Source organism: Musa acuminata, chromosome BXJ1-8 (assembly GCF_036884655.1).
Source record: "Musa acuminata AAA Group cultivar baxijiao chromosome BXJ1-8, Cavendish_Baxijiao_AAA, whole genome shotgun sequence".
Taxonomy (NCBI): Eukaryota; Viridiplantae; Streptophyta; class Magnoliopsida; order Zingiberales; family Musaceae; genus Musa; species Musa acuminata.
Window position 1 is genome coordinate 839,900 of NC_088334.1, and position 15,442 is coordinate 855,341.

At 36.2% G+C, this 15,442-nt stretch overlaps 2 protein-coding genes across 2 annotated transcripts; both read left to right on the top strand.

Annotated features, from left to right (window-relative positions):
• On the top strand, positions 1-3,845 carry LOC135680487 (transcription and mRNA export factor ENY2-like). Its single transcript, XM_065194413.1, has 5 exons — positions 1-58; positions 152-239; positions 436-530; positions 2,435-2,511; positions 3,574-3,845. Coding segments are annotated over exons 1-5 (336 nt in total). The 5' UTR covers positions 1-56; the 3' UTR covers positions 3,648-3,845.
• Positions 3,846-7,838: 3,993 nt separating this feature from the next.
• On the top strand, positions 7,839-14,889 carry LOC103994155 (stearoyl-[acyl-carrier-protein] 9-desaturase, chloroplastic). The gene is made up of 3 exons (XM_009414476.3): positions 7,839-8,107; positions 13,129-13,630; positions 14,014-14,889. Exons 1-3 carry the CDS (start codon positions 7,983-7,985, stop codon positions 14,572-14,574), a joined length of 1,188 nt encoding a protein of 395 aa, XP_009412751.1. The 5' UTR covers positions 7,839-7,982; the 3' UTR covers positions 14,575-14,889.
• Positions 14,890-15,442: the final 553 nt, after the last annotated feature.

The window sequence follows — 15,442 nt, forward strand, 5'->3', positions numbered from 1 at the left end:
CTTGGCTGAATCGAGATTTAAAGGAGCGGAAGGGAGACAACATAGCACATAGGGCAATGTAAGCTGTTTCAACTGCGATGTTTCTCTTTGTCTTCAGGTTTTTTCTCTGCTGATTTGCTTTCTTGGTTTGTGTTTTCCTCGTGACCAACAGGAGGGCTTCGATCAATCGCCCTCCGACGCCCGATCCCGACGAGGAGCCCGAGAAGGAACTCACCCTTCAGGAGATGATCAATATCAAGGTATCGTGTTATTTACTCCCTATCTCTGATGAATCGCACTATAATCCTTCGAGGAAATAGAGAGGCGAAGGAAAGGATGGAAAAGAAATCGAGGTTTTAGAGTTTTAGGTGGTGCTTTTTGCTCTTCTATCGGGATGACTAGGAGTTATTTGTAGAAATTTGGGCTTATTGATCAGCTGGTTTGGTTTTCTCTAAGTTGATAGAGAGTGGGGAGAAGGAGAAATTGATGGAGCTTCTGAGAGAACGGCTGATCGAGTGTGGATGGAGGGATGAGATGAAAGCCCTCTGCAGGTTTGAACTCTCTTTTCCTTTGTTTGCATATCTGATATGTCGAATTAAGTGCTTCTTCAGAAAACATATAGCTTATAAACAACGGTGACTTCAATACTCTTCGTCTGGTAGGGCATCTTTAGGTACAAATTCCTTAGCACGCTCTGTTTGTTATTGTGTCGACTCTGAGGTGCCTCCGGCCATCTATTGTTACACATGTTTGTTTCATATCCTTTACTTTGCTCTTTTGTGATGGAAGAAGGTGATACACCTTTTACTTTTCTTATTAGAGTCAAGGATGTAATGTACATAAACGATGTTGGAAGAACAAGAACTATCTGTACCTAGGATTATATAAAAAAAACAAAATCATATATTTGAACTGGAACTTTATTTTAGTTAGTCTACATACAGTCTTGAAGAAAGTCTGTGGACTCACCCTAGTGGTTTATTCCCTTGGTCCCCTTGTCTACCCTAGTATTATCATCTCGCATAGGTGCTTTTATGTCATTCTCATGGGCATTGTTCCTTTGGAGACTTAATTAAAGTAACATATAATTGAAGAACAAGAGGGTCTGCAGCAGCATGCTGGGCTTGGTCTGGAGACGAGCATATGGGAAGTGTGCATGAGTTGGAACTATACTGGATAAAATAGTCCTGAAAACCAGTGGTGACATATAAGAATGTAAAACAGTGACTGAGGAGGTCTTTAAGCAAGGGGTCCTTGCTGAATGGTGCAAAGAGAGGATCTTTGTTATCTTCAAGCTTAGACGGGATTAGGTTAAACGACCCAGAAAGGGTTGAACTTTTTTTTATTTACTTCTTTATTTAGCTATTTCTTGTTACATGTAAGATACAGATGAAAAATATTTAAACATGTATTTCAGATTGATTTCAGTCTTTTTGCAGAAGGTATCGAGCATTCACGTAGTCTTGAATGTATAACATTACTTTGATCCTAATTCCAAAATTTCACATTTTCCTTTCAAATGTTCTCACTTTGTGAAAATTACATGGTTAGCTACTTTAAATAGCTAAACGTAAATGTCTGTTTATACACGATCTTCGTTGTCTTTAAATTGATTGTGTAGCCATCGTGAAACATCATATGTTTCTACATGAATGTGTGGGCTTCTATGGCAGAAAATGTTACCTCAACCTGTGTTTTCCACAAGAGAAATTGAATTTCTTAGCACATAATGAAACATGAGATATTTTTCCAAAATGTTGTGTGTGCTCTGGAAGCTTCTGATTGATCCCTAAATTAACCACACTAGCTGCTTTGTCAACTTGGTGCCAGAGCATGGGCAGATCTTACTAGGTGACATTAGAATGTTCTCTAACCAGTTTAACTATTTTAGATTAGGTTTTTTTCTACATGTGGCCGTCCATGTGCATTGTTATTTCATTATTCTAAAATAGCACTTTCAAGCAGACAGCCAAGGTCCCACATGAGAGCTGTGTGGCCATGTTGGCAGACAAATATTAAATGTGCACAAAAAATGACTAGGAAAAAGACCAACATCACTATCGAAAAAATGAAGTACAATAACTGTAGCATATTTTGTGCTCATAGTATGAGTATATGTCAGATGAGTTTTGTGTTTTTAAAGAAAAAAAAAACTTATTTTTATAACCAATGATTAAGTGTGTAAGATTACAATTAGTATATTTATGAACCATATATCTAAATGCTGTAATTTAGGAGCAAAGGAAGAAAGACAGCAACATAGCAGCCACATTTCAGCCATCTGGTCATCATTTTTTGCCATGTGGCCTCTTATCCATTTAGTTCATTTGTTTAACTGTATATGGATCTGTCATGCATGGATGCATTTGCAATCTGTATCTATATTTCTCAGAATTTACGTCTACGTCTGTTTGTTATAAATGATACAAAAAGTTGATACTTGTCTTTCTCCAAGGGCATATGCCAGGAAAAAAGGAAGAAATAATGTCACAGTTGATGACCTTGTACATGTAATCACCCCGAAAGGCAGAGGTGAGCATTTCTACGAGGAATTTTTTTGTCATTTAGTTAAAGGTTCTCCATGTACAACCTTGTCTTATCTGGTGGTTATTCTGCAAAAGCTTGTGCACTTCAAGGTCTGAGCCAGGAATGCAATTTCTGCCTTGAGATCTTTTGATCAATGAACCCAAAAAAAATTATGTATCCATCTGTATTATTCTTTTTATTTCATGGGAGAAAATTAATTTTAAGTTAGCTTTTGTTACTTAGCAGACAACAAATTTGTTTTTGTTAGACTGTCATGCATTCATAAATTAATGAAAAGTCAATATGCTGATTGATTGTGGAGTTTGAAATGGGGAAATCATCCTTCATTATTAAGTCTTCGGTTTGTCTAGTTGCTTTTTATGGATTGTTATATCCTGTAAAATGTAGCATGGTTGGTTTTCTTGTTGTGCTAAAAATAGATATATTTTATTATGTACCTGTAAAGAATGTTGTGATCCAGTAACAAATATCTGTGCTTATTAATCATGCTTCTAATATGGTACTACAACCGCTGTACCCTCTTCAACTTTGGTCATGACCACTATGCGATATTATAATTTCACATTCTTCTTCTTCAGAAGGCTTAATGAATTCATTATTTAAGTGATTTGGTATAATCAGTAGTCATGTTTACACCTTTTTTTTCCAAGCCTTTAAACTTTGCCTTGCTGAATATACACGGTTCAGTGAAATCAGATCTTCTTTAGCAAATATCCAATTGGTTTCTTTAGGAGTTACCTTGTTGAATTATTCATTTATGGCATTGTTTTCTTTATACTTCAAATTCTATCCATTGGGTGCGTGCATGCTGTCTATAAGCAGCTTTAAAAAGTTGGTTCACACGATAACCTTGTTGAGCATGCTCTATGCTGTTTTGTATAACTGTGATGATAACTTTATTCTAACAAAGAACAGCGGACTACTTTGCTTGATGTCTGGGTGAGTTGCTCTGTTAATCTGGTAGCAAAGTGGTCAGCTCACCCCTCATAAGACATTTAAATGCGTTCCTTTTATGCTTATACAAATTTGGCTGTGCCTGTGATGCAGCATCGGTGCCAGACTCGGTGAAGGCTGAACTGTTGCAGCGAATCCGATCTTTCCTGACCTCAGTTCCACTTTGATTTGCTTTGGACTGGATATGCTGATAGGTTAAAGTAGTTCTATCAGATGAGATTGCCACTCCTGTAATCTATGAAACTTGAAGTGTATTGAACCTACAGGTTTGTTAGTTATCGTGACTCATACATGGCTTGTAACTGTTAGTCTTTCAGAATATTACGGGGTCCCATTATCTATAAAATGTTTCTGTGGGGTTGAAATGGGTGGAAAATGTTAATTAGCTAGAGATTAACATTACTTTTGTGTCATAATAAGTGTCATAAGTAGTAACTTACAGTAAGTAGTGGATCCTATATGAGTGTGTAAATAGATATGCTAAACTTGAGGATCGAGAAAGATAAGGGGCCAAACGAATAAAGAAACAAATTTAGTCAGTACTTTAAAATGAAAAAGGAGAGAGAGGAAATATTAAAAATATCATTGATTCTGGTCTCCGTCAGACTCACGCAGGATTTATGAAACACATTGTCCAAAGCTCTAAAGAACTCAACTTATGCATGAAACAAGCAAGGTCTTTAAGATCTTTTTGTTTTTGTTTCTTGTTTCTTTTCCAACTAGTTAGTCTTTCAGGTTGTCTTATCATTGAGCCTTGCACGAGGCAATATCTCTATTTTAATCAAAATTATTTAGAGAAATCAATATTAATCACTTATCTCAATAATAGAGTCATTATCAATTTATTCTAATGGACGACAACGAGTCGAAGCCATCACAATCAAATTTAAACGTCATAATTATCTATGTCTGTTCATCATTATCTGGCTTTGGGTTGGGTTGGGTTGGGTTGTCTGCTGTGTTCATATGCATTAAAAGTCATAAGGTTAAAGTATTTTGGTTAGTGGGTCATTGGTTGGTAAGTGGATCAACCGATCCAACTCTATATTACGTGAAAAATATAAAATATACAAATAATAATAAAAAAAATTATAACATAGAAAGAGGATGATAAGGAATATAATAGAGTTTCTTCATCTTTATAATATAATATAAAAATATTAAATAGTTTGACTAAGTGTGTCGAGAATCTTGTTCTCTATTTCATTTTATTTTATTTTTGTGATCCGATCGAGATGTCTGATCCGAGATTTATCAATATGTTATAAGCCATCATAAATAAATATCACTTTCAGGTAGTAGTAGGTCGGAGAGACAACTTGGCATGGCGATTTAATCTGGACGCTGTTCTTAATGCATCCGAAAAGTTTGGTGAGGCTTCATCCTCAAAATGATGTTAATTAATGCCATGCAGCAGCGAGTCAGTCGCTATTATCTTTAATATTCTCATATTTTGTCATATCCTAACATTAAGGTGGACAAAAGAACAATCTGCAAAGTATGCCAACAAATATGTACTTGAAAGCATTACTAAGTTGCAGTCTTCCAAATGATACAATGATAACTAAAGGATCATTTGTGGCACTTTGTTGTCATTAACAACTTGTAGTTCTTGCAAGGAACTAAACTTCAGATTCCCTTATAAAGTTAATTGTAACTTGATGGTATAGTTTGTTAAACTAAAGCATGCTCTTTAGTTAATATATGGAAATTTAAGAGGAGTATTAATCAGAAATTCTTTGATCAAATCAGCTCACAAACTTCATGCTGAAGCCTTTAATGGACTGATAAGAGCTCATGAAAGACTGAATTGGACCCTCTTTGGCATGTATTGATTTGAATTATTGTTGAAATAACAGTTGTTATGACATTTTGAGATTGAATGCACTCCTGCTGCATCACAACCTTCATTCCAAGAAAAAAAAAAGAAAAGAAAAGTCAAATTATAGTACCCAAAATAATCCCCATTAGATATGACTTGAGACTTATGATGTGAATTACTTACTCACCAGCCCAAGAAAAAGAACTTATAGGTCAATCAATGCTTGAGCAGAGTGACCAAGCAAAAAAAAAAAGAAAAAAAAAAAAGGTTCCTCATCATTGTAAGAATGAAAAGAGGAAGATGAGAAAGAAACTTGGTGTTTTAGTCCTACTCATTCTGTGTACATCATAACTGGATGAAAAGTCATAATCAAATCAGTTCTATAAATTAAGAAATCTAGAAATGTCAAATCATAACAAGTACAAAAAAATATATATGATGATCATATCAAGGGATATAAGATCCCTTTTTAACATAATAACTTTGACAATCATCTTTTTTTTCATCAATAGTTTCAGCAAAATACAGAGTGCATCTCAATGTCTTATAGCAGGTTGTTAACATATGATGCCATGGAATGGGTGCCATTCCCACCCCCATAACCTTTAAATCCATTGAAACACGTTTCAGTGCCACTGCTAACTTCATCTTCTTAAACATTCCAAGATCCACTCAAACAGGTGACTCTGGCCATTGCCAGCTTCATCTTGACTATATTCCCCCTATCACAAAGGATTGTAAGAGTAGATGACACAAAAGCAGCAGTATTATTAATATTTAATAATATCAATTCAAACCAGTCGATTCCCAAGGCTTCTATCAATATACAGTTTTGTCTTTCATATCAAATGAAATTATTGTCATGACTGCAAGAAATCAATCCTGAATTCCAAACCATCTGTATCAGTTGGCAAACAGTGTGTATGCTTTGATGGATTTTGGTGAAGACACACAGATGGGTAAGTAAGAAGGCAAGAGGAGAAAGAAAATACAAGAGAGAAACGATAAAGAAATTACACACAACTGTCAGAGTTGCTGCGGACTGCATGCACAGAGGAGGAGGCTGATGATGCCAAGTGGAGAATCTTTCTTATGTTCAGCTTTATCAAACTTGCCAGAACAAGGGACACTTGCAATCTCCTCCTCTTCCTCCTCCTCCTGCATGGGGCAGCACCCTTCCTGACACCAAGTTTGCCCAACACTGCTGCTCGAACTACAACAGAAATGGGATGACACTTCTGACCTACTATACTTATATTACAACAGGAAGATGTGTTGAACCATGGTTTGCTTCTTTGACGTTTTAAAGAACGATGTTGTCGTTCCATTGGAGAGGGTAAAAGAAAAGCTTTTATTTAGAGTTTCTTTTTTTTTCTTCTAATTTTTGCGTAGATATTTAGTCATTCACATACCGACAGTCAATTCTTATTATTGCCCGATGATTGTAAATGACTAAACGTTGGCATATGAATAACAGGTGCATAAGGAAAAATAAAAAAAGAACTTGCGAGTACATGTTAGTCCACCTTTATGTCGTGGCTAAGGAGTCAACATAGCTCGATTTAGTTCCGAATGTCCAAGAGTACTCACGTGAGAACTTTTGTGAGCGAGACGGACGTCGGGTCGAGATGGGTCGTGAGAGTTGCTGCCTACTATTGCATCGCTAGCCCCTACACTCAGGCCAAGGTTGAGAATAGTTTTTTTCGATCTTATCCCTCCGAAGTTCAAGTTAGAATTGAGTAGAATAAGAGTGAGTCGAATTTGTTCAGTCCTCCGATGTTGGTCAGGCAGTGGACATTTATATTTGTACATGGGAGTTGATCGTATGGTGGGGGACGACGTTGCGCGGCGTCGTCCCGAGCTTCCTAGGGCGGCTTCGTACTCGATGATGCTATCCCGAGTTTCTCGAGGCAACTTCGTACCCAAATGAGCTTATTATAAAATATGAAAAATAAGGTGGAAGTTTTCTGAAATATGGATAAATTAAATTTTTTTTTTTAAGTTTGAAGGTTCTGTGTTTGTTTCGATGGAAAGAGAATCAAATTAAATTAGTCAATCAACCATCTTAGCTATTAAAAATTTTGATTATCGATAACAAGGTTTAGGATTACTATTTATCCTTAAAAATTATAGTTGAGGTTATAAGTCATTTCCTAATAAAAAACAATCTTTTCCTAATCCAATGATATTTCATAACACACTCCTTTTGAAGCTCGCATATGTATATATATATAATATAATATAATATAAAAAGTTTGTTTTTTAAGGATTAATCCCAACTAAATTCTTGTCGACCCAAAAAATATAATTTAAAAATAATAAAAAACCAGGGACACAGAAGATATTCTTCTACCAATAATACGAAAAGATAATAACTTAAACCTTATTATCAATCAATTTATTATTGTATGTAATCTCGCGTTTGTTGAAAGGAATATTACGTGGTTGCGAAGATGAGAAGGGTAAAATCGTAACTTACTCGATCAAATTGACAACCGCATGTTTGTGGCTCATTAAATCGCCTCCTTTTCCTCTTTCTTTCTCTCTCTCTCTTTCTCTGGAATAAAGCAAAGACGCGAACGGCAGCGCAGAGCTGTCTCCGCCTCCCTCCACTCCTCTCGCCGTCTCCAAGGAAGAGGTAAGTAAGAAGAAGGCAAAAGAAGAGCTTTTAAGGGCTTCGATGGCTTCTCGAGTGGCGTTCCGGCCGGAGCCTATCCTCTGCTTCTCTCCCGCGAGGAGCAAAAGGAATGCCAGATCTTCCAGGGTCTCCATGGCCTCGACCATTCGCTCCTCCTCCGCCACCAAGTGAGATCCTTTCCTTCTCGTGATCTATCCTCGCATTGGATTGAACGCTTTGACGCTCCTTGGTGCTATTTCCCCGATCTGGTCTCTTAATTTCCTCTTGCGTGAAAGGTCTGGCTCGGGCGATTTGGATGCATCCAACTTTTTAAAATTTTCCGGGTTTAGGTCTGTAAACTCTTTTTTGATTCAGGTTACTACTTTTTCTGCTGTTTCTCATTTGTGATTGGTGGAAAGTTGGCAACTTTACTCCTTCCATGCTATCAAGATGCCATTTCCCTTATCTTTTTCTTTCCGTAGTCGACCTATCGGTGTTCCCTTTCTTTTATTGGGTATTAATTTGGGTTTATAGTTCTTAATGATTTTTCGGCACCGGTTTCGTGTTGAGTTCGTGGCCTCAATTTTGTGAAATTTAGGCGTTATCCTGCGTTAGAAGACATTTTAGTGGTTTCCCCTTTTTGTTATTGTCAGGCGACATATTCGTTTTCGCTGGAATGACGTGTTGTCTTTCTGTTTTCATTGTACTCTAATGATTAGGAAACAACATAGGTTAAGCTTTTGTTGAAGTTAACTGATATAATTTCAACTGATCTTGTTAATGGTGATAAATGCGTGGCCTCGCGATTCGGAATGGTTAGCGTGTACTAGATGCAGATTTCTCGTGGCATGTCAGAATACGTCTTGAATCTATTCAGAATATATGTGTTCTTGTTCCTATTTAATGAATATGCTTCGTTTTTTATTTTCTTAGTTATTCTGTTGGGTCGTTTTGGTTGGTAATTTAATTGCACATGGCCAAATTAACACCTTTTAATGTGTATTCTAATCAAAAGAATCCTCTTAGTTGTCCACAACAATGCTTCCTGTACTGATCCTAACTTCTTGGATGCTTATTATAGCAATCTCTTCATGTCACATCTGTCTTTGTTCGAGATTGAGAATTATTGTATACCATATGAACAGGAACGCAACTTTCAAGCACTTATGGAGACATGATCGTTCCATTAGACAAGTCTGAATCTTGGCATAAATTTGCTTGTGTTATGTGTGATAGATCTCAAAGCGCATGTCTCTGTCTGTCTTCATGCATATTTTTATTTGTTCAATCATATTAAAAAAAAATTGTAGCCAGTGGTTCTAGCTCAAAAGAATGAAATAATAGGTGAGACACCTTACATCATATACTTCTTGTGAAATATGCTTTGACATTTCACTTACCAGTTCTAGTTATGTGGAAAATTTATCTTTACCGTAACAGCAAGTGCATGCCACACATGCAGAAAAATATTTTGCTAGGATAAATACTTGATATGAGATCAACTGGGCACATTCTAGCATAATATCTTCTTTTGTTTCACAATAAATGTCACCTTTCTTCCATTGGCAAATTTGGACATGTGTTGCATTCAAAATGGTTATCAATGTCATGGTTCACTTTTTCTTTCATGCTCAATCCTAACCATGAATTATCTTCAGCACCAATTTTATAGATGACCAATTAGGCTGCTCCCACAGTGGTAGGTCTTTGTTGGTTTTAACAGTTTTTATGTGTAGGAGCCTGCAATTTGTTAACAATATTATCATTTGTCGTTTTACACCCTTAAGTCCTTTATTACATACACCATACACCAACAAAACAAGTCGTGGATTTTTTGCACTCGTAATGATGTTATATTATGAGTATAATTGCATTTATATGGTGGCATGCCATCCATATTGTAGTCCAGACTAGAGGACTTTAGAAAGGTATGTGACCTTTAGAGGATACTCTTCTTTTCTTTCAAGAATATTGTACAATCTTTTATTTTTTTGGAATCTTGTACATTGTTAATTATAGTAATCAAGCCTATTATATGTATAACATTCAAGCTTGTCCTCTAACTAGGAAGTCTAGATGACTTTTGATTCCCTAAACCAAAAACATACAACTACTAACCAATTTACCTAGAGATTGGAATTTTATTGAAACTCAAATGCTCTCTATGATCATCTTAACTGAGCTTTAAAATGATTATAGGAAAAATACGGTGAAAATCACTACGAAAAATTTGCTAAACCTTTGTCAACTCTATAAACAAAAGCCATAAGCAATTGACTTGTCCCAAATAAGCCAAATCTGATAAAAATTACCCCTTGGATCATTTCTTTTCTTCTTCCATGCAGAGATCTCATCGTTGACATTTTTGATGCTGAAGCACTTGGTAATCCAATTCAATCACTGAAATACAAGAATGAATACCAATGGTACATGAATGCTTAAATACATTATATCTTTGAAGGAATATGGCAGATCTAATTCAATCTTCCTGATTAATTTTCTGATTTTATTGACTTCAGGTGGAAAGGAAGGGATGGATTCCTGTACCATCATCAAGAAACAATCACTTTAATAAATTCCAGCTTATTTTGTTCTAAATACTCTACTAAAATAAAAAATTGATGGGCTGTGATTTTGAGCTACTGCATATGTATCCTTGAAAAATCCAGAAATCTGATATACGCCCTAGGAAGTTGCAAATGCCATTTCCTTGCACTAACTTTCACCAACTATCAGTAATTTATCTTTAACTAGAAAAATTATATTATGTTATTTCTTAGATTGTCCTAATTGCCTCTGTTTATATGTTCCTACTCATCCCCATGCTTCTATGCTAACCCTCCATTGTTCTAGATTGGCTTGTTTGAATTCACTGCTCGCAGTTGATCTTATCATCCATCAATTTGACTGCCCAAACCTTATTTGCTGCTGTACTTTTGGATCGATTCAAGTTTTCTTTTAGTAATATTACAGGAAGACTAGTGGATCTTCAAATAAAGAATGAAACGGAAGGAAAAACAGAAGTTAGAACTGTTGGTGCTTGTGAGATGGAAAGATCTGAGGAAAAATATCATAAGGGGTAATATGATAAATTGATTGATCAATATTTATTTTGGGACAGTTGATTTTGTGGCAGACATTTGTTGAAGCTTTTAGTATTTGTAGGAGATCACATGATGTCCTCAATTTTGTCCAGGTAAATATAAAAGTAGGTTTGTTTCTAGGGGTACATGCATTGGCCTTGTGCTTGTGAGGTAAGAGACTGCATCCATCGACCTACCCATATCTTGTGTTGGCAGGAGCCTCATCCAGAGATCTACTCTTTTAACTTGTAGGCATGCACCTAATTTTGCCTGACGACTAATATCTTTGATGATAGTACCTCTTGTCAGAATACCTGCTTTGATCTTTATCTTTGTTATCTGAATTTGTCTGGGAAGGCATCTTTCAGTTTGATGGGTGACGATATTCATATTAAAGCTTATGGTTTTCTCTTGTGCCTTACCAAGCATCCCTTTGACAGACTCTCTTCTTAGGTAAATATCCTCAGGTGTTGTATCAACCATATAGAAATTCTTGGCGCCGTTCACTATACTGTCGATCTCTTATTTCATTCTACGTTAGTACCATGACTGGGGAAGGACCAGTTGCCATTTCTGAATTGGCATGAAAGGATTAAAAGTAGGAACATGAAAGATTCTGAAGCCAACTGATGCATCCTGGGGATATGGCAATCATACTATATGCTTTACAGGTCAATTATTGATAGGTCATTCAGAGCAGCAGCATAGCTGCTATTATGATAGTAAAAAGCTTTAGATACATTATTAGAAAAAGGAAATAATTAAAAGAAAGAAAGAAAGAGGGAGATGCAAAAGGTGCTCTGCTCTAGAAACAGAGGAAGTTTGAGAGAAGATATTTGTGACCTGAAAAAGAACACTTTCTTTCAGAATTTGTATGGCAGCAAAACCCTATCTTTTCATATTAACTGGATGACCCTTCCCATCAAATAGCACAACTAGTTATTTTTGAAGTCTTAAAAATTTAACTATATATCTACTATGTACCAAATATGGACCCTTATCCAAATTCAAAGGCCCCTTACTAAATTATAACAAATTCATTGGGCAGTATCAGAAAGGAAGTAGAAAAAAAATTGATTCTACATATTTCAATTTAGATTCTAATCGAGGAAGTCTGGATTAAATATTCAGATATGCATTTGTGCTATTGGACCATGGCCATAAGTTGGTAAACAAAACTAATGTAAACTAATATATTATAGTTGGTAAGTGAGCAATTTTAACTTGCAGCAAATCATTCTCTCTATTTGAAATAATCAAACAAATATCATCAGGGCATCAATCTTATCTGTTTTAACTACGTGTAACAAGTGACTTTTTTCCCATATGTGTTTGGAGAAATTAGAAACTAAATATTTGCTTACATACTGTTATCAGTTCTGTTTTGAAGTACATACTATGAGTTCATTGACATTTTCCATGAACTGACTACTTAACTGTTATCTCTGTTATAAGCAAAAGTTTAACCTTTCGGGATCACTCTGTTTTTAATGACTGACTAGTTGTTTGATTTGATAACAGAAGTTGTTGCTTATAACTTGAATGTCATATCAGGATGCAAAGAAATCTTGCATTTTCTAGAATCTACTATTGATGCGAGGAAAATGACTGATGTACGTGTAGTACTCTTGATTTCATGAGACTATGTAACATAATCATGACAAAGTTGGATAGTTTATATATTCTTTTGTCCTGCAATGAAGAAAGTATCCTCAGTAGTGTATCTGTGATCAACCTCTTCACTTCATTGTATATGATTGTTATTTTAAGAACATCACAATCATAATCAGAAGCATTTACAATTTTAACTTTGGTGTATTCTCTTAAAATATTTAGACTTGTCTCCTCTGTGTTTTACTTATTCAATACTTGGATGGTGGCAACTGTTCTGTAATATTTACTCTTTCAGTTTTCTTGAGTTTTTAATGTATACTTGTCGAACTTCCAGCTTTATGTGTGAGTAATTTATTCAATGATTCTGTTTCAGAACTAGAAATTATTACTTCTCAAGAATAGTAATGATACTTTCGTGAATTGGATATGATGAATTTACTCAATAATATTTTAGGCATCATGATCAAGAATCAATAATCTGTGTTATGAACAAATTTTGTCTATTCTTCTAGGGTTGAGACTCCAAGAAAGCCCTTCACTCCTCCTCGTGAGGTACATGTCCAAGTCACTCATTCCATGCCACCTCAGAAGATCGAGATTTTTAAATCATTAGAGGATTGGGCAGAAAATAATATACTGGTGCATCTGAAGCCTGTTGAGAAGTGTTGGCAACCACAGGATTTTCTTCCCGATCCTTCATCGGAGAGTTTTTATGAGGAGGTTAAGGAATTGAGTGAGCGGTCTAAGGAGATCCCTGATGATTATTTTGTTTGCTTGGTTGGAGACATGATCACTGAAGAAGCTCTTCCTACATACCAAACAATGCTAAACACTCTCGATGGTGTCAGAGATGAGACAGGAGCAAGTCTTACATCTTGGGCTATCTGGACTAGGGCTTGGACTGCGGAGGAGAACAGACATGGAGATCTTCTCAACAAGTATCTGTACCTGTCTGGAAGAGTGGACATGAGACAAATTGAGAAGACAATTCAGTATCTTATTGGTTCAGGAATGGTAAGATTTCTTTACGTTCTATGTTGCTAATGCCTTCACTGATTTTTAAGATTTTTAATTGGGGTGCATTCCTTAACTAAAAAGAGCCATGTTGATAAAAGAAATTGAACCAATAATCATGAAACTAATATGAATCCTACATTTATTGAGATGAGGCCACCTTACGAACTACTGCATTTAACTTTTGAGACCCATCATACGTAGGTACGAGGCTTTTCACCTTATTGTCCGGAAAAAAAATCAAAAGGAACCCCTAAATTTTCTAATCAACTGCTTTTCTCCCCAAGTTGATGAGTAGTTGATCATCAAAATGGCATGTCCATCCGTTGCCTAGTGTTTTGTCGTGATTGCTTTGGGATTTGAAAGTGCTTTGGCATTTGCAGGATCCTAGGACGGAGAACAATCCATATCTTGGTTTTATTTATACCTCGTTTCAGGAGCGGGCAACCTTCATATCCCATGGGAACACTGCCCGGCTTGCCAAGGAGCATGGTGATCTCAAATTGGCACAGATATGTGGAATCATTGCATCTGATGAGAAGCGCCATGAGACTGCATACACTAAGATAGTCGAGAAATTGTTTGAGATAGACCCAGATGGCACTGTTCTTGCATTTGCCGACATGATGAAGAAGAAAATCTCAATGCCTGCTCATCTGATGTACGATGGTCGTGACGATAACCTCTTTGAGCATTTTTCGGCAGTTGCCCAGCGGCTGGGCATCTACACGGCCAAGGACTATGCCGACATACTGGAGTTCCTTGTCACAAGGTGGAAAGTAGGTGAGCTAACTGGCCTCTCTGGTGAAGGGAATAAAGCCCAGGACTTTGTCTGCACTTTAGCTCCGAGGATCCGGAGGCTTGAAGAAAGAGCACAAGGGAGGGCCAAGAAAGCACCAGCCATACCTTTCAGTTGGATCTATGACAGGGAAGTGCAGCTATGAGCATCAAATAGAATGTTAAATCGTCCTTTCGATGCTGTCGATTTGCTATTTGTGAAAGTAACTTCAAGTCCATGTTTTGTTTTTCTTCTGTTCAAGTAATGGATGAGTTGGGAGGGGAGCTGTAGATTCTCTTCAAGCTATCAAAGTATCATCTTATGAGCAGGTGTTTGCTGCATAAGTTGGTTTACAGAGATGGACAGATTCATGTCTTTATGCTTTCTCTTTTGTCCCCTTTTTGCCCATGGACAAGTGCTGTTGTTTGTCTGAGTGGAATAATTGATGCATATGAAACATAGCCTTTGCTCTTTTCTGTCATCTTGTTGAACTTAAAATGTTGTATATGTTAATATCCACAATGGCATGTCATCATTGAGCACATCAATTCCTCTTTAGAGTGACTGCCAGTATTTTTACATAACCAAAGCAGGATGGCCTACCAATGCTTTCACCAAACCAAACCAAACAAACCAAGCCAGAGTGGAATTTTTAAATTGATTATTGGTAAATTTAATTTTGGAAAAGAAAATTTGTGGGAAGGGGGGGGAGTCATGGTATTTATTTGACCATGACTTGAAGCTTAATGTGATTCAAACATAGGTGTTTCTCTGTTTGATTTCCAACAACATATTTGTTTTAATTTTTCAAAATAATAATTTGTACCCAATAAATACAAAATTACATCATCAATCGTAGCAACCTTTCTATGCCATTTTTTTTAATTAACTATAATTTATCTTATTTCTAAGGTGGAAGGATTAAGCACTTATTTTATTTTTTGTTCAATAATGATAAATATTTCTAAAGCAAAAAAACAACTTCTCTTCTTACATCATAATGTGCAACCTTTTTATGTCATCTTCCAAAACCA